This window comes from Hyalella azteca, unplaced genomic scaffold, assembly GCF_000764305.2.
Source record: "Hyalella azteca isolate HAZT.00-mixed unplaced genomic scaffold, Hazt_2.0.2 contig502, whole genome shotgun sequence".
In the NCBI taxonomy this organism is placed as follows: domain Eukaryota; kingdom Metazoa; phylum Arthropoda; class Malacostraca; order Amphipoda; family Hyalellidae; genus Hyalella; species Hyalella azteca.
In genome coordinates this window covers 150,849-172,335 of record NW_025930849.1, presented here as the reverse complement: position 1 = coordinate 172,335, position 21,487 = coordinate 150,849, and the positions used below count along the sequence as shown (strand labels likewise).

General features: G+C 40.2%; 2 protein-coding genes across 2 annotated transcripts in view; one reads left to right on the top strand and one right to left on the bottom strand.

Moving 5' to 3' along the window:
• The first annotated feature begins 2,435 nt into the window (after positions 1-2,435).
• Positions 2,436-7,999, top strand: LOC108678709 (gem-associated protein 8). The gene is made up of 4 exons (XM_018167169.2): positions 2,436-3,097; positions 3,677-3,848; positions 4,540-4,992; positions 5,317-7,999. The coding sequence occupies exons 1-4, from the start codon at positions 2,970-2,972 to the stop codon at positions 5,488-5,490; spliced, it is 927 nt and encodes a 308-aa protein (XP_018022658.1). The 5' UTR covers positions 2,436-2,969; the 3' UTR covers positions 5,491-7,999.
• Positions 8,000-9,369: 1,370 nt separating this feature from the next.
• LOC108678703 (protein amalgam) overlaps positions 9,370-21,487 on the bottom strand; it is a 32,698-nt gene continuing 20,580 nt past the window's right edge. Inside the window, exons 3-10 of the mRNA XM_047880193.1 lie at positions 19,490-19,709; positions 16,826-16,981; positions 15,416-15,544; positions 14,852-15,039; positions 12,238-12,394; positions 11,280-11,408; positions 10,698-10,853; positions 9,370-10,086 (exon numbers count right to left, since the gene is read on the bottom strand). Coding sequence (XP_047736149.1) covers positions 9,848-10,086; positions 10,698-10,853; positions 11,280-11,408; positions 12,238-12,394; positions 14,852-15,039; positions 15,416-15,544; positions 16,826-16,981; positions 19,490-19,709 — 1,374 coding nt within the window. The 3' untranslated portion in view covers positions 9,370-9,847. The remainder of the gene's footprint in view (positions 10,087-10,697; positions 10,854-11,279; positions 11,409-12,237; positions 12,395-14,851; positions 15,040-15,415; positions 15,545-16,825; positions 16,982-19,489; positions 19,710-21,487) is intronic.

The window sequence follows — 21,487 nt, the reverse complement described above, 5'->3', positions numbered from 1 at the left end:
GCCGGATCATATATATATGCTAATCAAACTTTATTTAAATTCTGTTGATAATTTCCCTGCAATTCTTATGCAGCGAATATGCTCAGTGTTACAAAATACAGAAAATGTCATCTCTTGGTAAATATTTTTCGAGTCTAAAGGTTCGGATCGTGTGGGAAAGGGAAAATTTTAGTATATTTGTTTTTATTCGCTTGCTTGGTGTGTTTAATTTATGTGGTTTGACTTGTGGCTGGGCATTAATATTCCTTTGAGTTTTCCAGTTTTTTTATCGTTTTTACCGTTTTTTTACCACATATACTTTATCGAATTATTTAATATTGATAATTTTATTTTTCAATTTAGAATTATATCCATGGAATGCAGACCAGAAAGTTCGACAAGTTGTGTCGGTGCTGTTAGTATTATTAGTGTCCCTCAGACCCGACTTGTAAATTTACCTTCTTGTCTTCTGGTCTAAAGACACTTACCCCACGAGGTCTGCTCTTACTTCTCTATTTTATCTCATCTCGTGTGAACGAAGGAAATTCGAGGCTTAAGGGGCTCGACAGGGACAAAAGTTAGCAGCCAGTACAACCTTCAAATGCTATTTACCGCCACTAATAATAATGTTATTTATTTATTTACTAATAATAATGCTATTAATGCATTTATTAATGCTAATAAATGCTATTTACCGCCCTAATAACTGCCAATATAAACCGTGCTATAGACCTCGTGTGTTGGCGCTATTGGCCGCGGATGGACCCAGTAGCCCTGTACACGAGGCCAGTAGCATAATTAGAGCTGTGAGCATTCGAAAATTGTACTGGCTGCCAATACCGTCCTTGTGTATAAGCACCCAGTATCGTCTTCAAGATTTCATTATATTGGAGACTGAACGAGATTGTGATGCGTTGAAAACAACGACAATTCCTTTTCCCGAAGGAGGTATAAACACGTCTTGCAACAACGCTGCATTAAAAGTAGCGTTACTGACACTTGGATGTCACTCGATGGCCGCCTAAGTTCCGACAGTGTTGAGTAGTTTGCTCCAGCGCAATTATTCATCTTCGATCCCATGTTCATGTCAGTATTGCTGTTAGTCATGGCTGCATTATTTCCAGTTAAGTTGCACGTTTTTGTGAGGGTGTTCCCCTTTTATATGTAATTTCAATGTAAAATTTGTTTTATATATGCTATGTAGCTCGAATAAGGGTTACCTTTGTTAATTATATTTAGTTTTTTTATATCTTATGCCTCTTTAAATTTGTTGGCAATTTGAGCACCGTGTGTCTAGTAGTAAAAGAATATGCAGGGGGTACTAATTTATTATTCTATTTTATGGTCGCATCGTTTTCTTTTGTTCAGTTTTCTCGTTCTGCACAAGATTATGATGCTGGTATTTCTACCATCCAATTCTGTTCAAGCGTGTGCTTACGTTCACTAGTAAAAACCTGGCAGCTTCTATGCCGCCAGTGTATTTTGAATAGTATTTATCGTCATGTTTATTCTCTGAAATAGAATTATTATTGTCCGACGTAGCGCCACAATGTTAGCTGTCATCGTCTTCATGTCGTGGCTGTCAGTGGTAATTTCTTCGCATTAATGAGACGGGCGTAAACTTTGTGATATTGTAACGAGGTCTGACTTGAGATCATCTGTGGCGTTATAGGTTCACGTTTGGTGTGACAATTTTTAAGAAAACTCTTCAGATTCTGAAGCCTGGTCTCATTGTCCTACGAGTCGCGTGGCTTGTCATGTACAAATCTTGCTCAATATAAGCAAAGATATCGCACTTGACCTTAGCTTTGATCTCATTCTATAAAATATTGATAACATTACCGTTTGCTTGTTATGTCGTTATAAATGATGGCACACATCGCTACCAGTACCGTTACTAGTCTCACCACTACCACTACCACAAGTCTGCTAGCTCCAAGACCACTACCACTACTAGTCTCACGACCACCACTACTAGTCTCACCACTACCACTACTAGTCTCACGACCACCACTACTAGTCTCACCACTACCACTACTATAGTCTCACGACCACCACTACTTGTAGGCACTTGACGTGCAGGAGGCAGGAGCCGCAGAGCTCCTGTAGGGGAGGCTGGAGGTTCCCCCACAGCTCCTCTCCTTCTATTCGTTTCTAATGACTATAATTTATAGTAATTATGCTCCACATTGCGTTTGTACACCGAAGGAGTAGTGAAATCTACCTAAAGATTATTATATCAATGATTTCTCAACATCCTGCTCGTTCCATTTGTTTGGATCAAAATGACAACAATGTCAGTTCTGGGTTTTTAATATTTTGGCTTTACATAATTATTCTTGGAGCTTTTAATAATTATAAATTTCGCCTCTATTAATGATATTAAATGAAATAGTCTTCGATTGAGTTTTTTTTACGTTAGCGTTTTTTCGTGACTGAAGATCATGCCTTGATACTTGACGCGTGATGCTAGCCACGATACTTGACGCGTGATGCTAGCCACGATACTTGACGCGTGATGCTAGCCACGATACTTGACGCGTGATGCTAGCCATGATACTTGACGCGTGATGCTAGCCTCGATACTTGACGCGTGATGCTAGCCATGATACTTGACGCGTGATGCTAGCCATGATACTTGACGCGTCTGCCTCGGATTGTATTGTGAAACAAATTGCTTGTTTGGTGAGACTGGACCAATTTGTTCCGACTGACCAGAGTATTGTAGCTCATAATAATGATTCGTATGAGTCAGTATCAATGAAGATGTAGGTGTTTGCATATTCAAACGATGCAAGTTCATTAGCAGGCATGGTTCTTTTCCGTGAGTTTGCGAAGTACCGGTAGTCTCTACCATACTCGGACTGTTTCTAGATCACAGTTAATAATTGATAATAATTTATTCGCATGATATGCACAGGGTTATTTATCGAAAAAATATACGAATTTTGAGAGATCTTTGACTTTGATTTGTAATCAAAATTTCGGCGATGGAAGGGGAACATTTGGCGACCAGCAGCGTTGCAGGGACTGGCAAAAACCGCACAAAAAATAAGAAAAAGAAGAAAAGGAAGACGCGAGGCGCACGCAACCATGGCTTGTGCAGAGGTCCTTACGAGTGAGTGTATTGAAAAGCTTTTCCTGTTCATTGATTACATCAGTTCAGAATTTTTATTCATAATCAGTTTGTTTTTTTTTTTTCGGTTAATCGTTCGTGTTAACACTGTACTATGAAGGCAATGCTGGTCTGTATTGTCGCAGTACCATGTCTGTATTATTCGCACCGTACTATGATGGCCATGCTGCCCGTATTGTCACTAACTGTTCGTGTTAACACTGTACTATGATGAAAATGCTGCAAGTATTGTCACCGTACCTACATTATTCGCACCGCACTATGATGACAATGCTGCAAGTATTGTCACCGTACCTACATTATTCGCACCGTACTATGATGACCATGCTGCCCGTATTGTCACTAACTGTTCGTGTTAACACTGTACTATGATGAAAATGCTGCCTGTATTGTCACCGTACCTACATTATTCGCACCACACTATGATGACAATGTTGCCTGTATTGTCACCGTACCTATACATTATTCGCACCGCACTATGATGACAATGTTGCCTGTATTGTCACCGTACCTCCATTATTCGCACCGTACTAAGACGGCCATGTTGACCGGTGTTGGCAGTGTTGCGGACTCTGTACTGCGAACGACTCCCTGGTACGAGGCGGCCGAGTTCTCCCGCTTCTGGTCGCACTACAGCGCCCTCATGTACAGCGCCCACGTGTCGGTGCTGCGACATGCCGTCTCCGCTGACCTCTGCCCCTGTCTGTCCAGTGAAAAAACCTCCACATCCAAGGTACTCGCACTGGAGAGGTTTTTGGCTTGTCTAATGTGGTTTATTGTATGGCTCAAATACTAATGGAAAAGATAATACAGGTCTCATTCGTACTAGTGAGCCGCTCTAACGCCGGTTTAATAAATTCTGATGTACCGTACTAATGCGTAATTCCAGGGTGCTGCCTTTGTTTAAATTGTTTTTATTAGCTTTAAAAATGTTTATATATAAATGACATTGATATTGAAGCCAGTGCAACGATCGCTAGCTGTGCTTCGTAATAACCCTTAATGTGACATTTTTATGACAGAGCAGTTTAGAGCGGTTCCCTAATTTGCTTGCATGGACTAAATAATACTGTTATTACTGTACGATCCATTTGTTTAAATAACGGGGAATTATTGTCTCTGATACCCTATGTAATCAGTTGCCAATATATCACGTATCAATGGGAAGGATAGAAATCAAAATTACTTTCCCTTCCTTCAACTGGCTTTGATCTGAAGTACCGTATCGATGGTCTCTTTGATAATTATGCATTATTTAATCAAAATTACTTTCCCTTCCTTCAACTGGCTTTGATTTGAAGTATCGATGGTCTCTTTGATAATTATGCATTATTTAAATGCATATTTATTAGCTTGCATTATTTATATGCATATATTCTATGAAATCAGTCTAGTAATCAAAAACTTCTTGTTTCCGATTACAGTCCCGAAAGCGTCGCAGAAGTCGGCACGGTGGTGGTGCAGGTGATGAGACCTCACCTCGCTTTCCATCCTCCAGCAAATGGCGTCCACTTTCCCCCACTCCTTTGCCTCGTCTGTGCCAGCAACACAAACTCCAGCAACGTCGCAGACACTCCAGACCTCGTCGACGCTGTAGATCTCACCGCAACGTAACAGATTCTAATAATTCGATGGCTGACGATTGTCACGAGTCCGAGACACAAGAATCGGCGAGTGAGTTGAGCTCGCAACTGCGCGGTGGTATGTCGCTCTGTGACGACCAGGAGGTGCCTGTGAGTGAAGAGTTTTTGGCTTTCATGCAGCAAACGATGCGCCACAAGCAAGAGTGGGCGTTGAAGAAAGCTGCTCTTGCTCAGAAGAATGTAGACTCAAACGCCCTCATCACCCAGCATGGTGACGAAGTTGTTCCTCGAGAGGTAATGTTGAGAAGAGGGGAATAATTATTCACATTATTTATGGAAGGAACTTTGATGATGAGGCCTTTAGAGATAAATTATGAGGAACGATTTAAATGTATTGAGATCTAACTTTTAAATAAAATGTCCAAGGGTCTTTTATTTTTCTTTAGAGCTGTTCTGTAATTCAAGCCATATCCTGTAACGGTAGTTTATCCTTGCAATAAGAACGTTTCAATTGTTTTCCTCCTGCCATATTTAAGTTTGTGTTAACAATTGTGTTGGTTCAAAATAAGCCAAATATTGTTCACAAGTTCATGAAAGACCGTATTTTCTCCCGACTAGGAGCACCCTGACGCCGTCAGGAGTCGCGAGATGCGTGCGCTGTACGGGGAGGCGGCACCGCAGCTGCACGCCATGGAGACCGCCGTGCAGCTCGCCTTTGACCGCATCGCCACCCGCCACCACGCCGCTGTATGGCCCAACATCCCCTTGAACGTCATCTTCTCTGACCAGTAGCTGCCATCACGCCGCCGTATGGCCCAACATCCCCTTGAACGTCATCTTCTCAGACCAGTAGCTCCCGCCACCCGCCACCGCCTGACTCAACATCCCATTTAACGTCATCTTCTCAGACCAGTAGCGGTATAGTGGCTCAACCTGTTCTGCCTATAAATTCATATGTAGTCGAGGTTCAACTCGTATCAATTCGTGGCTTACTCAATACCGTGCATGCATTCATTTGATCTCCTGTTTTACTGATGGCAGGGTCATCGCTTACTAAATACCGTGATACTTCAACACGAGTTAATTGATCCAGTGATATTTCATCATGAGTTATTTAGTCCCGTGATACTTGATCCTGATTTACTTCATCACGTGATTGTTGGTCGCGTGTTACTTGATTATGTGGTACATGATCACAAGGCATTAGACTGCGAAATATTTGGGGTCGAGGTACTTGACTATAATAAAATTAATCAGGAGATACGCGATCACGTGATAAATTATATACAAGTAACTTCATATTTGCACAAATTTGCAGCTTGGAAAATAAGCTCTGCCGGAGTCGAGTACAAACTCTCTAACATGTTACTTATTGGACGATGTGGTTGAACGGACTCGTTGCATGATTTATTTTATTGCTTTCAAATGCATTTGCATGAATTGGGATTCTTGTGCTCCACGCCAATTTTCCGAAGAATGACGAACTTTTTTGGTTCACGTATTAACAAAGGAATTATGTCGAGAATAAAACGTGTATTGAACGTTGAAAAACTCTTGTTTTAAAATTGAGGATTTCTCAAGTGTATTCATGTTCATGCTTTGATGGGCAAGATAATAGTGAAATGCTTTCACTAACTTGTACACTTTGCTACAAATGTTGTCACATCATCACAAGTTTTCTTAGAGGTCCCGAGCTTATCATATTATTAAATTAATAAGATCTGTGTTTAGTGTTTCAACCCATCATTTCATTGCCATAAATACTTTTTCTGAAGATGTTCATTGTTTTCACGCTCAATCTATTGCATGTGGGAAGTTACCGGTATCGGTATTTATTCATGGCAATAAATACTGTAATATCTTCATATTGGCAGTATACGTTCATTAGATACTCGAGATCGAAGGCTAATGACAAATATGTACACAAGAGACGCTGTTGCGCGTCGTTTTCACGACCTCGCCGGGTTTATTGACATTTGCATTCGCCGAAGAATGCTTGCCCTTTAATTTTATACTCCATCAAATGACGTACTTAAATCATTTGATGACTTACGCTGGGACAAGATAAGAGAAAATTCCTAAATAAGTGCGACTCATTAAGTAGTTAGTGCCTTTGAAGTGGCTGCTGGATCGTCATTAGTGCCCTGAAAGCGAGAAAAATTACCATTCAAGTCGCAATGAAGATGCAAGGTCGCTGCGGCGAGATGAAGGATGTCGTCTCTCTAGTTAACGTCTATTTTTGTTCACGATGAATACAAATTTATTTGAGCGCTGTCTTTTGTGCGGAAAAAACTAGCATTGACGTTGAAGCAATGATACATTTGTACATGCAAGACTTTGATAGAGTTAAGCTTCGGAATGTTTAATGTCAATTTCATTATATCTGCTACGAAAGGATGCTTCTTAAATAAGTTCTCTCGGTGGTTCTCAAAGCGCGATTCATTAGTCGGATTCTTGTAAACACCAGACGATGATCTCACCTCATCGGCAACGAGCTGGGCTCTCGAGGCCTATCGGCAAATATTGCAGGCCTCCTCACATTACAGCGACTGCCACAGCGCTCTCTCATCATCACACGCCAGGAAATTAGCACGAGCTTCCCGAGACCCGGGATGTAATCACCATTAGGCTGATGAAGCTCTCCCGTACGTCATTCTCTGTGTCTGTTAGTGACTATTACCTCGACGCCTCGACCTAACATCGGTGACATCTGGGCTTGTGTTCGAGCCCAGTTTGCGATCCAGCACTCAACTTGCAAGAAGATAATCGCTCTGGATTTATGTTCTGGCCAAGGTCACGATCCACCTCCAAACAAGCGGGAGCCGGGTTAGGTTAACGCCGCGGACTTGCGTTCGAGACCAGCTTGCGACCTGCCATGAAGATCAACTTTCAGGACTTGCATTTCACCCCAGGCCGCGACCCAGAAGTTACCATTCGGAAAATTATCGCAGGTTCTCGACTGTACCGGCCTCAACTGAATTCACATCTTCCAAGAGTTACCGCGATCTGCTGAACTTTCAGCACAATTCTAGTTTCGTGGTGTGAATCAGGTTGAAAAACACGACGCTTCGAAGACATTTATTTTATGAATATCTTGAATGAGGCTACAGAAAATGCTTTCTAAAACTTGCTGACATGCCGTTTCTTGCGCTGGATGCATGCCGTAATGTGCCCGTTTGCTTGATTACATAGATCTTGTTTGCGTATCATTAGTACAAATTTTTAACTCCTGCAAAAATTTGTTACGAGAAATAACCATAGATGACATTCTATTGTTATTTAAGAATAGAATAAACCTTATTGCAAAGGAAAATGTTTAATTTGCCCTCTTAGATTTTAAACCTGACACAATCATACCTCGATGGCGAAAATATCAATTTCTGTACAGAATCCTTCATTGCGGTGATACATTAATCAACTTCTTTAATGAGTAAATAGTTAAAGAAGGAAATAACACTGATACTAGGAAATAATATCAAATGTTAATCATCTTGGTGAGACCTTTCATCATACGAGTCTCAACACGATGATCAAGTTGAAATTAGGTAACAGCGATGAAATCACAGAAACAAGTTATTTGATATTGGAACGCAAGTAACGTTCAGCACGAAGAGAAATATCCTTCGAATCCATCTCATTTGCAGCATCGACGAAGCTTTTCATTTGCCTGATCTCGTTTGATCTGAAAGTCAATGCAGGCTGATCATGACTTATCAACTCGAGGTAATGGACGATGTCGAGTGCACGGATTAAACATATTTGGCATGCAAGGTTTTTTTAATTTCTACTAATACTGTTTGAGGTTGGGTGCAGGAAATGACTAATGAACATTGATATTTCGAAAGAAAATTTCTTTCTAGCGACGCCGTGCATCATGGATTCTGATTGCCTTGCACTACACTGCAACAATTTGCTGTTATGATAGAAACTCGCAGCCATTAATTTCAACGCTGTTGTGAAACGAAATATCAGTACTTGGTTGATCAGTTGGCGCCCATTTCCTTTTGAAATGGTAACAATGAACGAGCCTTCTCTTATGCCTCTTTTAAAGTTATTCCCGAATGACTAGATAACCCCGTTGATCAATCATGTTTCACGTTAGATGTATCCTATTGATCGTCTGGAAGTGTCTCCAATATCTTATAATTCTACAAGAACACGGCTGTTATTAAACGATATTGTTAGTTGCTTGTAATTGTTTGCAAGTACCGGTAGTTGTCAAGCATGAATTAAGATTCATTTATTCGGTTTGTTCTATTGATTGTGTAGAACTTATTTCGGAAATTGCTTTCAGTAAGATATAGACATTTACAGGTATAATATACCTACTCGCAAACTCAGCAAGATTCGTGGGCCGAAATGTACACCTACTTTCAAAACTCGACAAGTGAACGTAAGTACTTACGCTCAATTTTCACGTCCATGATTGGTAGATTTTGCTTAAAAGGCCGTCAACGATTGGTTCATGAACATACGATCTCTTTACTTTGTTTGAAAGTATAGGCCTAGCGCTGCAGCGGGGCAAACAATTCACTTAAATTCTGTTTACAACGCGTTAAAGAAAGTGATAATTTAAAGCTTGAACCAACGATTTCTGTATTGAACCTCACTAGGTATAATTCAATTGTATGAAGAATAACTGAGCGGTAGTAGTCATAGAGCCTTGTATGAAGTTAACGTGAAGACCATGAGCGCTTCGAAACTAAAGTGACAATTAAAGGACGCGAGTGTCTAATTTACTTACGCCATCGTTTACTCTAATGACTGCAATTAATTTCCATTGAGATTACTTGTTAGCAGATACATAAATGATCCTGAGTCCAACGACCGCAGCTCATTTGGATTTGGCAGAATTATTGCACTCAAAGTCAAAGAGATAAATTATAAACGAACTTAGGCTAGTGTTAGAAAAACATATTTTAATGTTTTAAAAGGGGATGTTAGTTTCCAACGTAGCGATTTGTTTTTCGATCAAATTTTGAAGTTCTTGTCTGCATTTTTTACCTTTACACATCAAGATCAACTGCAACGAGCTGCGTTACTATATTTAGCCTAAACAGTGAAAAATATTAAATTTATTTAGACTAATCTAGAATTGAGTATCTTGAAACAACATTGTAGTCTTTAAATGGCCATATCTGATGCCGCATCACTGGGAAAGCACCGAGGTTCTTGATGCGTCGTTACCTGAAAATTCCTTGCTGGGGCCTATTCCAGTTGAGCAAAATCCTGCAGCGAAGGATCCTGGCGCACTTGAAGACCGAATACCTGTGTTGTGAACAGGTGTCAGCGGTCGTACAGGGCCGCTGGGAGGAACGAACCGCGCTTGAAGTGCCAGGAGTGACAGCATAACTGCCAGTAGTGCAGGCAATTTGTCACCTGCTGCAACTGTCAGGGATGAAGAGTCGATTTTAAGAAGACCAGCACATAGCTACTGCAGCCAGACTGAATAAATGAAGCTAAAAATTAAATTTTGTTGTACATTTTTATCGCACCTATGCTTATCTTCAGCTCGAGTTATGCCACAATGGCCTTATTTTCTGTCACAATTTTGAGTAATATTTCTGGCAAGGGAGAATTGTAAACAGGCTATACGTAATTTAAGTAAGTTTAGTTTAAGTAAGTTGAACAGGCTATACGTAAGTTGAGAATGGTCATTTTGATAAAACACAACCATCGTCCGACGTACTGAACAATAAAAACGAATTCCTCGGTTGACAATTCAATTGAATACATTTTATAATCGATGTGATGCCGAAATGAAAACAAAAAGTCAATTTAAAACTGCTTTTAAATCATCACAGCTCTGGCTAAAGTAGTAGCATGTTATTTTGTTATGAAATGTTTAAGAAAATGAATCAAATGTTGTTGTGTTATGAAATGTCTTGAATGTCTAAGAAGACAACAACAAGGGAACTGAAATCTGCGCGTCGAAAGAAGTTTCCAGCAACGTTCAGTTTCGTTCATCATAAATGGATACTAAATCGCGATATACTCACCCAGTTCTCCCGACGAAAACTGAAAATACTTCCTGTCGTTTGTTCTTGACCCGGCGATGGCGGTGGAGCTAACAGTTCTGTCGGGGGTGGCGCGCTCGCTCTGCTGCGGCGGCCGGTCTTCTTTGTCAGCAGAGACGCTGAGACTGGAGTTCGTACCTGATGAAGATGGAGCTTTGTTCTCAGTCATATGAGAAGAAATAGAGGAAATGCTTGTGACAAAATACGAAATAAAATCGTTAAAAAATGTTTATCGTGTACCTGAGTAGGACGAGACGAATTACTAAAAAATTGATTTTTTGGCCAAATAACGAAATAAATTACAGGTTCATCGAACAAAAAATAATGAAAATACGGAATATATTTTCCAATACAATAAACAAACAATATAAAAAATATTGAGAAAGTGACCATCACTTTTTTGTGGCTACTTAATGCTGTAAAACTTCTAGCTAAAGACAAAGTTTACTAACAAGACAGAGCTAGAGTAAAGTTCGGACAGAAGTAACTTAAATATTTGCATCATCACAATTATAGAAATTAATTAGTATAGCTTCAGCACCCATGATTCGACGGCCTGCTCACCGTCTCTCCAAAGCAGATACTCTTCACTGTAGGGATGGTACATCCCCTGGTCCATGATACTATCCGAGGTGCCCCGAGGTGTGGTTATGGTGGTTGTTGTTGTGGTGGTGGTGGTTGGTGCAGGTATCTCTGGATAACCAGGTTAGCAAATAATTAAAACCAAAGTAATACCTAGTTTTGGTCCGATTTTACTCACTAACTTGATATCAACATCTGCAGCGACATACATAAACAACTTTTACATTTTAACTTTTAAATTAATGTTTTTATATATTCCCGATACTGCATATTTATTAACTCAAAAATAAATCAATGATGAAAAATTTTCATTATGGCGAGGAGTGAATAAGCTAATTAGATACAATCAGTATGGTAAAGTTCCTAATTTTCAGATTGTACAGTAAAACTGATCGCTTAGTTATCAAAATATTCATATGGTTGCTGGTTTTTTACAGCACTTCTCTTCAACTTCACTTCTTGTTGTTTGTTTGTTTGTTTGTCTGCTACAAATCTTATAATCGATATTTAACACACTTCTACCGCTTCAATCGATCTCAAATTTTGCACACATATGTAAAGTTGGAGACAATGCAGGAATCAATTGACAGAATAAATAATTTTGAAAATTTCAAAAAAATGTTCAATATTAAAAAAATTAGTAAAATAATTTTCTCTGCTACAAATCTTATGATCGATAGTTAACACACTTCTACCTGTCCAATCGATCTGAAATTGTGCACACTCGATTAAAGCCAGAGACAATACATTAATCAACTGACAGAATAAATAATTTTCAAAATGTAAATTTTTTCGTATATATTAAAAAATTTACATTTTTTTTTAATATTTGAAAATAAAATTAGAAATTCATTGTACACGTGTAACATCGGAGACACTGAATTCTTTGGAAGTGTTGTCTTTAAAAAGAAATTTTCAAACGCATATTATTATGGCTCACCATAGATAAGAATGCTGTCATTAGCGCTTGCTAAGGTGCTGTTGGCAAAGCAGTGGTAGTGCTGGAGATCTGTGCTGCTCAGCACTGTCACCATAAGCCATGCCAGGTCCGTGGTGCTGTTGATGCTACTGGTGCCACTCACTAGCTGAGGTTGTTTCTGTGCGGGAGAATGTCGTGATTTGAAATATTGCATCGGAGACAGTCTCGTTTCTGACAATTGCTATAAAGGCTGGTTGTCGTTAGGGTGAGAGGGGCTGCCTAGAGCAAACACACATTTAAAACGTAGATATTATTGATGAAAATCAAGATAATGACAAAGCGATACTCAATATTTTTCTCATAACCGCCTTCAAAGCTAACACTGAAGTTGCGATAGTTAATGAAACATTACGGGACAGTTCCGTATACTTTAAATAAGATTACAGACAAGATTAATCCTCCATTATAATTTTCCAGCGTTGGCAGGTTAAATGATTTCATAATTTCCCGAATCAAAATGTATAAAGAATTTTTCTAGGTAGCCAGTTTTGGGTCGAGTTGTTTATTTTCAGAGATTTCACTTTCTGTCTCGACGCATTATGAATTAGGGATTAAAATTGTTAACTTGGTGAAATGTAGCGCTCAGCGCACACCATATTTTGTATCCTCATATCAGCAAGAGAGTCAAGAACTACCAATTCGCTCATGAAAAATTAGCAACTGGTGAATAATTTCCTGCATGAATGGAAAATATTTTGAAATACTTGACTGCACTGCATTTGCAATTTGAGTTCTGAACATCGGGGACTAACTTGAATAAATTTATTTTTACTGCTGACAATTCATGGAATATTTTCTTGTGATATATTCTTTTCAGCATTAAGGAGTAATGCAGGAGCACAACTTTCTCTTCAGAAGCACAAATTATTCAGTTGCTGCGACAGGTTTCTCGCCCGAACCAGAACCGCGACGTCACAGATACCGCGTAGGTGCGCTTTATAACAGACTTATTCTTCAGGGTCATTTTTTACACATCGATAGACTGCTTATTCTCCGTCAATACTGTTCGATCTCCCTCATTTCGACGAGGACGCATTCTGGCATAAATACTATTATTTCTACATTATTACATTCGTTTTAATAATTTATCAAGAGTTATTACAAAACGTTTCATACATTGTATGACTTGCTGCTACAGTGCGTGTGTTATGCTTAATCTTCAAATATCTTTTCGTGGATACACAAGTAAAATATAAGATCCTAATGCGTTGAGTATCACATTAATATAAACGCAGAGGGGAGCAGAGCGTCTTCAAGTGAAGGTAATACAATTTTTTTTAATATTTGAGGGAAGCTTATTATCTCGTTAAGTTGAATGGAGTCGAGTCTATTTGCTAGATTAATTTAAAATTTAAAGTGGACAGCATTCGCTAGTGGTAGGTTTAACAAGCCTAAGGTTTAGCTAACCACGGACGGTTCCATCTTTGTTAATTATGGATTAGTTTTTAAATACTCGCATTATTCGCCGTGAAAAAAGGCGCTGAGTCAGTAAATTCCATGTTCTGCGCATTTGACATCCTGCAAAAAGGCAGAGACATTGCAGTTATTCAATATTCCTGTTTTATTATCCTGCAGAAGGCTCAATGCATCCCGTCATCCGAGCAGATTCCCACCAGCGACTTTTCCGCGAGTTTAAACAGAGGATTTCTGTGTCGCTGGACGCAGGCAAAGGCCTTTAGTATTTCCAGCACGGACATGACCTGAGATAAGACTAAACAGCCTGGCCCCGGGAGGGAAACTGACACTGCGTCGCATGCACACAAATTAGTCACCGACCAAGAGAAGAATTTTGCCCGACAATTCCAGAGATTTTTTTGTATAAGCGGGGGACTATACTCTCTGAGGAATCGAGTTTGCGATCAAAATCCTATGAATTCAGACGTGTTACAAGGTCATGGTTCGACTGCAAGCATAATCACGAGTCTTATATCATTCGTACAATTAGTCTTTGACGGACAAATCGAAAGCATCGGAATATGCTGGAAAATTACAAGCGGGTGTTTGTAATGTCTTCCCCTCACGAGTGTTACCCTTGACCATGCTACAAGAAAACTCGCTGGGTCTGTGAGGTGAAGATTCAAAAGTTTAGCGAGAAATTACACGTCTTATTGTGCGTGCTCAACAGTAAATTGGCGCGCAGCTCCGTCCAGAGCACAGGATTTCTCAGGTTCTAGAAAAAGCTTTACAAAAAACGGGCGTAACCTTCATTTGAATTCAAGTCTGCGAGCTTGGAAACTTAGGAATGTTTCAAACTTTCGAATAGGTACAAATTTTTGGACTACGAATGACACTTCAACTTGGTGCCAGGTAAACATTTGTCAACGAATGAACAAAAATCGCAGAGCTTAGACAGGCAATTAAAAACGTTCGTTTGCTTTTGGAATGTAAATATGACCTCTGTTTTTCTCTCATACTGTCACTAATATAAGAGCTTGACAAGCTAAACAATAAACTCCTATTCAAGACAGTACGAACATGAAAAGGAATCTTAATACGAGACTCTAAAACCATCGCCTTTTGCCTTGGCAATCCTCTAGACATTCAGAACAAAACGTACCTAATGTTAATGACTCACGTCTTCTTCGGGGATGAAGCCAGAACTTATGGAGTCCAGGGCTCGTTGGTGTACGTCAAGCCTCTGTCCAGCTCGGTTTGTCCAGTAAACGCTGGGCTTGGGCCATCCCGTCACGACGCACGAGACGTTGGCCTCCTGGCCCATGATGGCTCCTTCCATGCGTGACTGCGCAGCGGCCTCGGGCCCAACTATATCAGGAAAAAATGGTAAAATATTTCAACAGGGGAGACATGGATGCAGGGTCAGGGATGAGGCCCCAGGACACGTGTTTAGTCAATGCATGGGTGCACAAAATATCAGATTGCCCGCGTAGGCTTTAGTAGAAGAACAACGGTCGCAAGCACTGCCGCACTAACGGGCAAGAGCTGCACTCACGAGCTACAGCTGCACTCGCTAGCTAGAGCTGCACTCGCGAGCTACAGCTGCATACACGAGCTACAGCTGCACTCACGAGCTAGAGCTGCACTCACGAGCTACAGCTGCACTCACGAGCTATAGCAACAGAGAGCTGGACTCACAAGCAACAGAGAGCTGGACTCACAAGCAACAGAGAGCTGGACTCACAAGCAACAGAGAGCTGGACACGTTGAGACACTGGAGGAGGGACGCCGTTGTTGGCGATGCAGAGGTAAGCGCCCGCGTGCTTGCGGTGCGTGCGCGTGAAGATCAGGCGGCCGTCGTCCGTCACCGGTCCTGTAACGCGACATTATTTCTCTATCAAATTCTAGCCGCGGCTTGTGATTTTGGGGTTCAAAAAATGCTTAAAATAAACAAGCGGTCTTATTTTTTTATTATTCGTAGACGGAGTCGATAACGAAGCATTAATTCTCCATCATCTTTAACAAGAAGTGTTTTTGGGTTCGATTCACGCGTGCATTGCATAATTTAGAATGTAAAATATCTACAAGTAGATGACGTATTACGATGACTACAGCTAGAGGAGGGCTATTAAAGCTCCATGACCTTCACCAGCAACGCGTGATTTTTTTAGGCCCGATATCCTTGTATATATGTAAACGTATCAACAAGTTAGCGTTCTAAGATGTCGGCCCTGATGTTAAAAAGACTATTGTGAACTTCATTTCCAGTCATCATACTTCCGTTACGATGTTTGAGGATTTACATTAGAATTAATCGACACCAAGTTGTGAACAAATACAATCGAGAGGAAGGGTGTTTATCAATTTTGTTTGCTATATGTAGCTCCTTAGTCAAGTATTGAGACAAGATGATTCCATAATACCACTCCATCGCAGAGTTACAGAGATAAACAAAATACTACATGAATAAACTTGTATAAATAAATAATCTGTAATCCTCGTGTACTCAACGCATATTTATTCAATTTCATTCCCCTTTAAATTGAGTTTCGTATTGGGGTTTTATAATATTGCTTTTACACCGTATAGCATCAATGATATGGTACGCCTAACGACTCTGCCCTCGCAAGATCGCTGGAATGCTAACGAGCTGCTCGACCATCAGATAACTTGGCCAAAACCTTCCCCGTAAAATACCCCACAGTTACACTTTTAGCTTCGATACCGCTTGGAATTCTGCAGGGAAAGGAAGGGTTATTTTGGGCAGAACTTCGTGTGTGGTAAATTTCTGGTTTTTGGAAGGAGAGAAAAACTCTGCGCATGCTCGGACTAGGGCAGATATAGAATGAGGGCGATTAAATAACTTTCATATAAAATATATAAATAAGTAACAGTGGCCTTCAGTGAATACTACAGAGATCAACCCTCATTCCGGATCTTACATCAAACATCGCTAACAAAAATGCATCGACGCAGTCAAATACAATGAAATTCTAACTTAGGGAGGACAACAAAACTAAGCATCTGTGATCTGTTTACAGGTGCTTACAACTTAACCAACTCACTCGCCCGTGACTTCTTGACTTCACTCTTCAACTAACTTCTCTAACCTGAGGGTTTAAGCAAACAGCCGAGGGTTTGAACAATGACCAACCTGTGCCCTCGAGGGTGCTGATGAGTTCCCCATCCTCACGGCGCCATGTGAGGGTAGGCGTTGGAGTTCCCTCAGCCGAGCATCTGAGCTCAGCGCGGTCGCCCTCCACCACGTGTACGTCTCCCCCACTGCCGGAGTCCAGGATGCGAGGAGGACCTGTTCAGCGCGCACACAAAACACGTGCATTCAATCACGGCGTCGCACGCAAAATAATTCTCGTAGTATCTAGAGTTAAAATAAAGTTGACTAAAGTCCATGGTCTGTTGAGTAACAATAATTATTCTCCATGTCCGGATTGAATTTTTCCAGCTTCTGTTAATTATGCCGAAGTTTTTGAGATGCGAGTGCTCATAAAAATGAGGTATTATATTTTTGTTACCGTGTAAAATCTAATTCATCCCACACTTGGGAATGACAGTGAACGTATTATTTAATTAATGAACACACATGACAACGCAAATGATCAGGATAATGTTTCAATAACAAAACTTCAGTCTGCCACTAGGCGGGACTAAATCCAAGCACGCGTTGCTGCCGTCGGCTCCGCGCACGCATTGCCTTCTCAAGTCGTCCTCGACCGAAGTATTTTTGCCGGGAGCTCGTTAGCGCGACTCTAATCTTCAAGCCTAGCCGATCTTTTGATGCAAGGAATCGCATGTTTACAATAGTTCACTTTTATCGTCGAATAACGAGCGCGGATGTCCTTTCCCTCTCATAATTTTTGTAATCTCGTTAGCTCGCGCCCCGCACTATGGATTCTTAACTGGAAGATATTTGCTTGTCCGTGACCAAGTGGAAAAAATGCTGCGGCATGACAAATGCGCTTTCCAATTATCACATTGATATTTCTGAGTAAAAGGAACATCAGGCTATGAAAAAACTAAAATGAAAATATTTATCATTCGTATACATAATATCTAGTACTACTTAGATTAGCCGTTGGGAAGTTTAAACAACGGAGCATTATGCGACCAGGATTAAATGCGTTTTTCAAAACTGACATACGCATTGAAAGTCAATTGTGAAATAAACGTTAAAAACTTTTAATGAAATTTCTTATAGAAGTTTTTTTCAGACATCAGAGATAATGAAGATTTTTTTTCCAGACAGCCAGAGATAATCTAATTAAAGATAGATATCGATAAGGAAAAAGTTTCCAAAGTTTCTACTGAGTGAGTGACGTGAGATAATGGAAGATTGGCCCCGAGATCCTGACACTGACTTACGCAGGCTCTTCCAACCGCCGCATCGCTCAGAATAAATTAAGGGACCACGACACGGTTATGGTCGCACGACATTCAGGTTCAATACGGGGCGATCTGCTTTTGATGCGACTCGGTTATGGCCGTGAGATTGCCAGGAACCTCGTGGCAAAATAGCTATGTTATCAGCGAATTTACCTTCAAGTTCTCAGAGGATAATATTAAATGATGTAACAAAACTTTTTTTCAAAATAGAGAATATAAAATAAGATATATGTCAACAAACATGGATATGTACTCATTATTTCTATGAAAAGAACAACAAAATTAAGCCACAAAACGAAAAAGTATCCTCCCGCCGTGATCATAGGAGTATCTGTCATAGAGAGGACGCGGCCTTGAAGGCATAATGCAATCACCCGGAAGAAAAATATGCGATGGAGAGTTAGGAGGGACGGCAAGAAGCGGAAGTTGGGCATGATCTCGGTATATTGCTGGCTTAAAAGGCCCCCCGAACCTGTGAGATACGCGAGATCTCACAAAAACCGGGCATTTCCATTAGAAAGCTTCGGTAGATAAATAAGACTTGGGATAATATGGAGCTACAGGAGAGAGTGGGATTTGGGGGAGGCCAAAACGCAGGACCGCGGAACGAAGCATAAGGAAACTCCATGAATTTGAGATGTGGGGCCACCAAAGTTCTGGAAGATTATTGAGGGACCTAAAGAAATGACTAACTTGTTAAGCTTCAGAGACTCGAGGATGAGTTCGGCGAGAGAAAGAAGTAAGTCTGAGGATCAGTATTAGCTGGACGTGAAGTAGCAATTGCGCAACTTAGGATAGAACTAAAAATATTTAATAAAAATCAGTATTGAAAAGAATAATCATTGACGCAAAAATTACGTTGCATAGAAACATTTATTTTAATGCTCGGAAAACGCAGAATTGGTTGTTTTTTCTAAACATGAAAAGAACCAAACAACAACAATTGTTCATAAACTTAAGTCCATCATATTTCGTGATGACCACGGCGACGTGCGACCTGCACGTAACACGTTATGACGGATAGAATGGTGCATAAATTGTCGTATTCAAGATTCAATAATTAAAAAATGTCAGTTACAAATTTATAAGGGCAGTTTTAGAGAAGTGCCGGTTCGTCCATGATGTAAGCTTCAATCAACAGTTCAGGTTTCACGGATAATGAAACTCATCATTATATTCGTGATTGCTTATAAAATGATGAACTTATCATACGATAAACCTCTAAAGCTCAGATGCATAAAACATAGGCTATTGGTGCCTACCGTTCTGACCATCAAATTTTTGCTCATCAAGCTTCGTTGCGTTATGCGTATCTCCAAATCAATTCGTTCACTTTATACCATCAATGCTCACGTGCATGAGTGGCTGTCATAGTTGTATAGTTCCATTCATTTGACACGAAGATCAAGTTACTCACGGACAACAGAAAGCACGAAGATCTTGCTGAGTCTGGGCACAGTGTTGAGCTGGCACATGTAAGTTCCAGCGTCCGACACGACCACGTCTCTGAGAGACAGCAGCCAGGAGTCGCTCGAGCCTCTGCCAGCGATGTGCATGATGGAGACTCGAGGGTTGCCCGTCACCACGTTCTCCTCCATACTCAGGATCACGCCTCGGGCTCGGTCCAGCCACGCCACCTGATGAACGGGCAGTCGAGTGGTCAATGCTTTAGAAAATAGAAGTTGAACAATGACATCCCAGATAAGCCTTTTGCTTTGATCGGTGTCACCATCGGATTCACAGGGACAACAGTTTTATAAATTTTATCGTACGCAAGTTCTTGTCATTCCTCAGGCACGGTGCAGTCAAGCGCATGCTTGGCTCAGTAATAAGGCACGGTTCAGTATCCAAAGAAAATGAAAATGGATTGAGAGAAGAATAATGATAATATTTAAATAGAATAGAATAGAAGTGTCGGCGTTGAAGAAATAGGCCCATGGCCTGTTGCCGATTCTTGAACTTTTCGTGACTTGATTCACAAGGGATCCNTAACATAATTAAAGGGACTTCAACAGAAATGATGTTAGCATCACAGAAATTATACTGAAGTATAATTATTAATTATACCAAAGGAATTTCAGGAAATTATACTGAAATACAATTATTAATTATGCTGAAGGAATTTAAGGAAATTATATTGAGGTATAATTACTAATTATACTGAGGGAATTTCAGGAAATTATACTGAAGTATAATTATTAATTATACTGAAGGAATTTCAGGAAATTATACTGAAGTATAATTATTAATTATTTGAAGGAATTTCAGGAAATTATACAGACGAATAATTTCCTGGAGTGATCGATTGTCGTTCGAACATCACAGAGAGAGGGCTGTGCTGATGACAACAAATGAGTGACACGAAAAAGTGATGAATGCTGCAGGCGCCTGCAGAGCCTCATCAAGTAATGACGCTGAGCCAGGATAAGCGGCATTTTCGTTCCCGAAATTAGATTATTCTTAATCGAAATATTACATTTCATCAGATCTAATTAGGTGACTGTGTTGATGCGTGGGATATTGTCAGAAACAAAACTATTGGACAATATTCAATTTTACGGTCATGCGTACCATTTATCGTCTTTCAAATACTAAACCTGAGTCCAATACTCCAACTGATTTCATGCTATTCATCAGAACTTAAATTTGTTTAGGAAGCAATTACTTGTGTCACATTCCAACGAGTCTGTTTTATCATCAAAAACTAATTGCAGGCATAACTAGATCATTTCTCGGGTTAAATAAGACCATCTTAGGGTCTGATAAAGACTGTCACGGGTCAAAGTAATATAATCATAGCAGAAGATTATCTTTTGCCAGACAAGAAGATCTTTTCTGATAAAAGAAAACAATCTCTTGAAATAAAATAATACATTTCTTAAAATAAAATAATACATTTCTTGAAATAAAATAATACATTTCTTGAAATAAAATAATATCATCCCTTACGGCAAAAGAAGACAATCTATCTCTTATATTGCAGAATATGCATATCTTTGGGAGAGATGCGATTGCAACCATCTTAGCAATAATGAATATCACTTTTTTGTCAAGAAGAGACCTATCCATTAAGATGTAGAAGACCATCGCGAGATAGTCAGCTGCTCTCAGTCTGCTATTTGTCTCGAGCAAGACTCCTCCCTGTACGCATCTCGCGAGCTCGTTTTTTTGCGCCGAGTGTTGGTTGCGAGTGCCAGGCTGGCTTCGGGTGAGTAGCTTTCCATTACGCCAGCTCGCCGCAATCAGTCAGTGACTGGCTATTGGTATAGAGCTTCTGCCTCACTATCGCAGCCACCGTTCAAATTATTCACAATAAAGGTCTACCAATCCCGTCTTCAGCAACTGTTAAAGAAGAGCGTATGAAGAGACTAGCTACCATTTCCAGCTCATGTAAACTTTCAGGCTGCAAAGAGCA